Source organism: Cyprinodon variegatus, unplaced genomic scaffold (genome assembly GCF_000732505.1).
Source record: "Cyprinodon variegatus isolate N-32 unplaced genomic scaffold, C_variegatus-1.0 Scaffold1061, whole genome shotgun sequence".
Taxonomy (NCBI): Eukaryota; Metazoa; Chordata; class Actinopteri; order Cyprinodontiformes; family Cyprinodontidae; genus Cyprinodon; species Cyprinodon variegatus.
Genome location: NW_015151514.1, coordinates 115,919 through 124,718, shown reverse-complemented (window position 1 = coordinate 124,718; position 8,800 = coordinate 115,919). Strand labels below are relative to the sequence as shown.

Here is an 8,800-nt window from a genome sequence, read left to right as displayed (position 1 = left end):
TTTTTTCCTGCATTTGCAGTTTTGGTATCACAGAGAACTACTTTGTGTTTGTGGAACAACCGATTAAGATCAACCTGCTGAAGTTTCTGTCAGCCTGGAGCATCAGAGGAGCAACATACATGGACTGCTTTGAGTCTAATGAAAGCATGGGGGTAAGAACAGACCAAATAGAAGGTCTCCTTCATTTCACTCATGGCTTATCCACATTAGAATGTGTGAATGAGTGAATGACATCCCTTCCTTTGAATCGGCATTGTTCATGCGTTGCAGACATGGTTCCATTTGGCTACTAAGGAACCTGCAGGTTATATGAAAAACCACAAATACAGAACTTCGGCTTTCAACCTCTTTCACCACATCAACGCCTACGAAGAGCAGGGATTCATCGTGGTCGACCTCTGCACGTGGAAAGGGTGATTGTAGAGCTCTGTATCTCTGTATTTATTTGTAGTTGCAACACACTGATGTTTTATTTTTTTCAGACATGAATTTGTGTACAACTACCTGTACTTGGCCAACCTGAGGGGGGAGTGGGAGGAGGTGAAGAAAGCAGCGATGAGGTCTCCACAACCTGAGGTCCGGCGATATGTGCTGCCTCTGGATATTCACAGGGTGAGCACAAACACCATATCGGTGTGGATTTACTGATGTTATTCCTTGCTTCAGGGCACACATTTACACTAGAGTTTATTTAGGAGCATCATTTCAAGGGGATAAATAGGTGTGCATGCAAAAATTTTAACCCTTTTTTTACTTATTATTTTGTTTCACAGTTTTGTGTTGAGTTTGTCAATCTAAAAAGATTCTGGTTAAATACTTTAGAATTTGTCTAAATAAATTTGTGATGTTCAATACTTTGAAGCGTTATTTTGCTAACTGGGCTGGACCAAGAACCTGACTCAGTTCTGACCTGGTTTGAACCATTTTTTTTCGTGCATCCAGGAAGAACAGGGAAAGAACCTGGTGTCCTTGTCCTATACAACAGCAACCGCTGTTCTTCTCAGTGATGGTACTATTTGGCTTGAACCCGAAGTTCTGTTCTCTGGACCGAGGCAAGGTAAAGTTTTGCTAAATCCTCAAAATATATGATGGTACGAAGATACCACTCAGTAATACATTTTGGGAGGATTTAAGATGGATTTTGTTGGGGAAAATGTGGTCATTGTTAAAAGGCTGTCTTTAAAAGATTAATATAATTTTACACGGATCTGTCTGCTTTCTATCCTGTTTTTCTCTATGTGCCTCCTTCAGCCTTTGAGTTTCCCCAGATCAATTACTCCAAGTGCTGTGGAAAGAAGTACTCCTTCGCCTACGGTCTTGGGCTCAACCACTTCATCCCTGACAGGGTAGGAGCCTCTCAGATTTGATGGGATGAAGACAGCTTGCAGGGCACCTAACACACCTCTCTGCCTCAGATTGTCAAGCTGGACGTGCAGACCAAAGAGCAGTGGGTGTGGCAGGAGGAAGACTGTTACCCTTCGGAGCCGCTGTTTGTGCCCACGCCTGGAGCCACAAAGGAGGATGATGGTAAGATGCAAACTCACATATCTGCACCGGCTCTAAGCTACGTAAGACGTTTCTATCCGAATCCATCTGCTTTGATCCAGTCTAGACCAGGGCAAGCCCTCAACTGTTATTATCCTGCACATTTTAGCCAAACAATTGGTTAGGTATTAAACCTCTGCAGAACAGAATAACCTAAATGACCTGAATGACTGAAAATGAATCTTTGAAAAATGTGTGTTTTTTTATGGATCTTTACAAAAGTTATGTCTGTAATTCTTTGCTAATTTAAAGCAGATAGAAGACCAAGAACAAAACATAAGTGGCTACCTAATTTTCTTGAATCTTTAAATGGTGTAGATATTTTAGATGAGTGACATATTTATAATTTACTGTATGGCTGGATATATAGCATGATGGATGAGGATGATATCAAAGCAGACATTTTCTGATCTCCACACTTAAATGTAAAAAATATGTGCTCTGGCCTCTGCAGGCGTGTTGCTGAGTATAGTGGTGAAGCCCGGAGCAGAGAGACCAGGATTCCTGCTCATTCTGGATGCCATGAAGCTTACGGAGCTCGCCAGGGCTGAGGTCAACACCATCATCCCCGTCACTTTTCACGGGATGTACAAACCGCCGCCTTCACCTTAAACACATCAATCTGTGTCTGATTCCTGTAGAGGCAGGCTGGTGTGTTTAGTCAATGCAGCCTTTAGATCAGTTTTTAGAAATATATCATTGTAGTTTACACCAAACACCTGGTGATAAGGAGTGTAAAGCAGCAGAACAGCAGGACCTGGACTTCCTTTACGATTTTTCCCCCAGTTGGATTGTTGTATTATTTCTGTTCATCTTTTAGTTTGTGGTGATTCCCAGTGTTTTTATATCAGTTATTTTCCTTTTAACTAATGCAGTCATGCTCTCAATACAGTTGTTGCTTGCTAAAACTGCACTGAGATAAATCATTTTAAAATAAATAATAAACTTCTTAAAATGTGTTTGCCCTTAATCTGAACAGGTAAATATTATGATTTGCCAAAGGAAATAGTATTTTAGCCCCTAATATATAAGATAATTGGATATTATTCACTTGAAATAAATCAATGCAACCAGAATAAGAACAATGACACAATGCTTTTTTCTTATTTTAAATGTAAACTCTCTTATTCCATTGGCAAAATGTCTCACTTACCTGCTCAATTTAAGAAAAAAATCTACCGGTACTTATTTTAAGAAAAAATGTCTTGTTTAGATTTCTATTTTTTTGCAGTGTTAAAATGGGCTTTGCAAATTCAGGGTGGATTTATGTAAAGCAAATAAGTAGAAACCATATAAAATATCAAACAAACTTTACCTAAATGAAGTTAATTAAATTAAAAAGAAACTGGAAAACTAGGAGCTAAATAAAGTAGACAAGCCCTCTAAACTCCTCGATATCATGTACAACAGTGAATATGCTTACATAAACTCACTAATCGAGAAGTGAACGATCACCTGATGAATTTTATCTCATATTAAATCAAAAGTCTTGATCCATCTCATTTCTGGGCCCACTAACCACAGACAGGAACCTGCAAATTCAAACAACATATTTTAGAAGAAAGAAGTCCCTTGCAGCAGCTGCAGTGTTTATTACTGCATTGTTTAGGAGAACAAAATGCAATTATCAGCTTGCATTACAAACAGTAGTGAGCATTATCACAGTTTTGGAGTTAAATCATTTGAAGTTGGTTTTGATGTCTTTTCCGACCCAAGTCTTTCTTTAAAAGTAAAAGACAAAAAACCATTAGAACCTGACAGAAATATCTAGAACTTTGGTTTGTATAAAGTTCTCAAAATGTTTTTCCTGGCACTTTTCTTTTGAAGTTTCAACTTATCTGGCATTAATTGTGCCAAAATGTCCCCTCAGAACCACTAACTGAAGCCCAGGTACCACCGGTGGATTGAGAAACAACTTTTTCCAAGCTTAGAAATAAGACATTTAAAATGCTAATCAGTTAACATGGTGGTGTGTAAGGTTTCATCTATTCTGTGATTAGCAGCATCCCATGTTATTGATGCTGCTTCTTTGGATAAACATTTTCATGTAGCTTAACATTGAATCCACGTATCCCTGCACTTAAAAATGTGTTGTTTTATCGGAACATATAACAATTCAATTTATTACATTGCATACAGAAGACCAGTGGTCGTCTTACAGTTAAATATTAAAAAATGTCTAAATTGCAAAATACGTCAAATAAACAGTTGAAGCAATAAGAGCTCTTCAAGTGTTGTTTCTTCTGTATTTAGTGAACATCCATCCATTTTCAATCACGCTTATCCCTGCTGGGGTTGCAAGGGGTGCTGGTGCCTATCTCTTGCTGTCAATAGGCGAGAGGCGAGGTACACCCTGGACAGGTCGCCAGTCTAACACAGGGAAACGCAAATACAAACAACCATTCACGCACATACTCACACCTAAGGAGAATTTAGAGAAGCCAATAACCTAACAGTCATGTTTTTGGACTGCGGGAGGAATCCAGAGTAACTGGAGAGAACCAGACAAAGACCCCAGGCCTGCAAGCAGCAGTGCTACCCACTGTTCCACTGACCAGTACCCTGTAGACTTCATATTGTCCGCTGACCTCTGGAGTTTCATGAAATTTAAAAAACAACATTAGAGATCTTAATGTGTGATTTATTTCTAACAAGGATGCATCAATCCCATCTGACCAATCCAATTCCAATTTTTTCTTTTCTAAACTAGTTTTTAAAACCCATTTGATATCATACTATTAAATTTGATCCCTTCTGCTTCCATTTTTGTAATTTATTACAGTTTTTGTTTTTCCCAGAGCAACATGTTGTCATAATATGGTTGTTTTTAGCTGTTTTTGTGTTTTCTACTGAGCAGCATCTAACCTCTATTGAGACTTTTTTCTTATAAAAAAGTAAATGTATAAAGAAACTACTCGCATAGCAAACAAGGAAAAATTAGTTTTACAGGCATTAGAAATACAGTTTGGTGCTCCGACCCTGATGGGAGGCGCGGGGAATTAAGGATGTCATGTTTGTGCCGATGAATTAGGTTAGAATCAGGCCAACTGACCACCAACACCAGGCAGGGCAGGAATAACGGCTGAGATAATAATATAACATTATCTGGCCTTTCCCAAATTGTTTGGAGACAATGAAATATGTTTTTTACAAAAACTTCTAATTTACCTAATCTGTCCCTGATATTAGGCCTACAGCATTAGTAAATCAAATATTTTAAGTAATCCTGGCCTGAAACAGTCATGGTTTAGTCTAGTTTATTGTAAACTTTCTGAAAAAAAGTATTTTGAAACAAAATCCATCTATTAAACAAAGTGTAATAGATGGACCTGATGGTTTCCATTAGCCAGACACAGTTCACATACATTTAAAGGTAGTAGTGTATCTAAACATGGACAAGAAAAAAAAAAAAAACACACACACAAGTTAGGCAATCTATTTATTTTTGTACAAATAAGCATTATCAAAACTCTTATTTTACACTTAATTACAAAATGGGTAAATATTAAAGGCTCTGTTAGGTGTTTTAGACAATTACATTCTTTTTAATTTCAATTTAGATGAACAAGAACAGTGAAGGTTTTTTTGGGGATTTGTAAATACCAAGTTAGGATCAAGTTAGGTTACCGTTAGAGTGTCCTTATTCCTGATCTGACAGAAAAAGCACCATAGAAAACTAAATTTGCTTTTAAAATGTAAAGTGAATTAAAAAAGTTCCACAGACGTCTCCTTCCATCAGCATCCCTGACGTTTCTGTAGAAATTGTTTTAAAGGTAAAGCATTACTTTAAGTTGGACAGAGCTGCAGTATTGCAGGTTTTTGTGATGACCCTAAAACACCGAAGCCACTTCGAAGGGTGCAGGCGTCTACATCCGAATGACCACAGAGCGTCTCTTCTCTGTGGACACCTGGTACCGCTGCTGTTTGATGATGTCCAGAGTGTCTCTGAGAACCTGCAGAGTGAAAAACATCACCTTCAGATGGCTCCAACCTCATCTGGGAATCATTCAAACATAAGCTGATATTTTTACCTTTCTGGTTTCCTGTGGCAGAATGACTCCGTCGTCCCACATCCTACCAGAGGAAAAGAAGGCAGAGCTCTCCTCCTCTAACATCTTGTCCAGCTTCTGCTCCTCATGGTCATTATCAGCGAGAAGCAGTGAGCCAGCGTGACCCGGAGCAGTCAGCGACACTCTGGCATTGGGCCACAGGAACAGGAAGTTAGGGTCAAAAGCCCGTCCACACTGAGGAGAGACAGAGACAGTGAGCTCAGTCCTAGGTGCAGAATCCTTCTGTAGGACAGATAGATGGGACTTCATTATAAAATGGGAACTTATGGCTATAAAACAAATAATTTAAGTGTTATAAATAGTTTATGGTCACTAAAGTAGATAGAAAATGTTAAGCTATAGAACTGAAGAAAAAAACTATGGTTGCTTACCATGGCGTAGCTTTCGGCGCCATGGCAACCACCAATCACTACAGTGATTTTTGGGACGGAGGCACACGCCACAGCCGACATCATTGAACCCTGAGCCTTCAGGCGGTTGCTGTTCATCTCTGCCTGAAAGAAAAGGACAGAGATATCAGTTTTAAAACCTTTGAATCTTTTCTGCCACTTCGAACAGAACTAATTTCACTTCATGTCTTCAAGATCTTCAGATCTATAATTCTATAATCAAATATGTANCTAAATCGTAGTCCTACGCTATATTATATCTCTGTGAGTCTTAGTGGGGTTTTAATGGCTCTTGTTAAGCACAGCTCTGATTGAGACAGAAATAATCCTCTTTATCATGTCTTTTCTGTAACACAAGCCAACAGAAAGTGGATAGTTACAAATTAGGGCAAGAATCTAATGCATCTCTGTGTTATTATCCATCCAGCCATCCATCTTCTTCCATTTATCCGTGTTATTATGAACATATTCAACTTTTCCCAACTGGGAAGGGCTGCAATTTTCATCTTATTTAGACGAGGTTTAATATACTCATTAAAGTAATAAAAATGGATTAAAACAGATCAGTCAGTTACACATAAATCTGTTTTATCTTTAGATAAATCAGACCCCATAGAGAAATCCCAAGTTGTGGTTCAGCTCCCCAGCAGTGAGAGGTTAAAGCCCTCCTACATCCACAGGTAAACGTTTACCAGGCTTATAATAAAAACTTTTTAAAAAAGTAGAAAAAGAAAATGTTTCCTATTTTGATCTGTTTTTTTCCTGCATTTGCAGTTTTGGTATCACAGAGAACTACTTTGTGTTTGTGGAACAACCGATTAAGATCAACCTGCTGAAGTTCCTGTCAGCCTGGAGCATCAGAGGAGCAACATACATGGACTGCTTTGAGTCTAATGAAAGCATGGGGGTAAGAACAGACCAAATAGAAGGTCTCCTTCATTTCACTCATGGCTTATCCACATTAGAATGTGTGAATGAGTGAATGACATCCCTTCCTTTGAATCGGCATTGTTCATGCGTTGCAGACATGGTTCCATTTGGCTACTAAGGAACCTGCAGGTTATATGAAAAACCACAAATACAGAACTTCGGCTTTCAACCTCTTTCACCACATCAACGCCTACGAAGAGCAGGGATTCATCGTGGTCGACCTCTGCACGTGGAAAGGGTGATTGTAGAGCTCTGTATCTCTGTATTTATTTGTAGTTGCAACACACTGATGTTTTATTTTTTTCAGACATGAATTTGTGTACAACTACCTGTACTTGGCCAACCTGAGGGGGGAGTGGGAGGAGGTGAAGAAAGCAGCGATGAGGTCTCCACAACCTGAGGTCCGGCGATATGTGCTGCCTCTGGATATTCACAGGGTGAGCACAAACACCATATCGGTGTGGATTTACTGATGTTATTCCTTGCTTCAGGGCACACATTTACACTAGAGTTTATTTAGGAGCATCATTTCAAGGGGATAAATAGGTGTGCATGCAAAAATTTTAACCCTTTTTTTACTTATTATTTTGTTTCACAGTTTTGTGTTGAGTTTGTCAATCTAAAAAGATTCTGGTTAAATACTTTAGAATTTGTCTAAATAAATTTGTGATGTTCAATACTTTGAAGCGTTATTTTGCTAACTGGGCTGGACCAAGAACCTGACTCAGTTCTGACCTGGTTTGAACCATTTTTTTTCGTGCATCCAGGAAGAACAGGGAAAGAACCTGGTGTCCTTGTCCTATACAACAGCAACCGCTGTTCTTCTCAGTGATGGTACTATTTGGCTTGAACCCGAAGTTCTGTTCTCTGGACCGAGGCAAGGTAAAGTTTTGCTAAATCCTCAAAATATATGATGGTACGAAGATACCACTCAGTAATACATTTTGGGAGGATTTAAGATGGATTTTGTTGGGGAAAATGTGGTCATTGTTAAAAGGCTGTCTTTAAAAGATTAATATAATTTTACACGGATCTGTCTGCTTTCTATCCTGTTTTTCTCTATGTGCCTCCTTCAGCCTTTGAGTTTCCCCAGATCAATTACTCCAAGTGCTGTGGAAAGAAGTACTCCTTCGCCTACGGTCTTGGGCTCAACCACTTCATCCCTGACAGGGTAGGAGCCTCTCAGATTTGATGGGATGAAGACAGCTTGCAGGGCACCTAACACACCTCTCTGCCTCAGATTGTCAAGCTGGACGTGCAGACCAAAGAGCAGTGGGTGTGGCAGGAGGAAGACTGTTACCCTTCGGAGCCGCTGTTTGTGCCCACGCCTGGAGCCACAAAGGAGGATGATGGTAAGATGCAAACTCACATATCTGCACCGGCTCTAAGCTACGTAAGACGTTTCTATCCGAATCCATCTGCTTTGATCCAGTCTAGACCAGGGCAAGCCCTCAACTGTTATTATCCTGCACATTTTAGCCAAACAATTGGTTAGGTATTAAACCTCTGCAGAACAGAATAACCTAAATGACCTGAATGACTGAAAATGAATCTTTGAAAAATGTGTGTTTTTTTATGGATCTTTACAAAAGTTATGTCTGTAATTCTTTGCTAATTTAAAGCAGATAGAAGACCAAGAACAAAACATAAGTGGCTACCTAATTTTCTTGAATCTTTAAATGGTGTAGATATTTTAGATGAGTGACATATTTATAATTTACTGTATGGCTGGATATATAGCATGATGGATGAGGATGATATCAAAGCAGACATTTTCTGATCTCCACACTTAAATGTAAAAAATATGTGCTCTGGCCTCTGCAGGCGTGTTGCTGAGTATAGTGGTGAAGCCCGGAGCAGAGAGAC

At 39.2% G+C, this 8,800-nt stretch overlaps 2 protein-coding genes across 2 annotated transcripts in view; one reads left to right on the top strand and one right to left on the bottom strand.

The window, feature by feature from the left end:
- LOC107101167 (retinal Mueller cells isomerohydrolase-like) overlaps positions 1-2,642 on the top strand; it is a 7,989-nt gene extending 5,347 nt beyond the window's left edge. The window contains exons 7-13 of the mRNA XM_015399961.1: positions 11-152; positions 271-413; positions 483-612; positions 943-1,057; positions 1,252-1,346; positions 1,416-1,527; positions 2,000-2,642. Of these exons, the coding sequence (XP_015255447.1) occupies positions 11-152; positions 271-413; positions 483-612; positions 943-1,057; positions 1,252-1,346; positions 1,416-1,527; positions 2,000-2,157 (895 nt within the window). The 3' untranslated portion in view covers positions 2,158-2,642. The remainder of the gene's footprint in view (positions 1-10; positions 153-270; positions 414-482; positions 613-942; positions 1,058-1,251; positions 1,347-1,415; positions 1,528-1,999) is intronic.
- A 2,336-nt stretch (positions 2,643-4,978) lies between these two features.
- The window catches only part of LOC107101159 (methylcrotonoyl-CoA carboxylase beta chain, mitochondrial-like), a 12,407-nt gene continuing 8,585 nt past the window's right edge, over positions 4,979-8,800 (bottom strand). Inside the window, exons 10-13 of the mRNA XM_015399950.1 lie at positions 8,073-8,183; positions 5,987-6,163; positions 5,577-5,789; positions 4,979-5,498 (exon numbers count right to left, since the gene is read on the bottom strand). Coding sequence (XP_015255436.1) covers positions 5,412-5,498; positions 5,577-5,789; positions 5,987-6,163; positions 8,073-8,183 — 588 coding nt within the window. The 3' untranslated portion in view covers positions 4,979-5,411. The remainder of the gene's footprint in view (positions 5,499-5,576; positions 5,790-5,986; positions 6,164-8,072; positions 8,184-8,800) is intronic.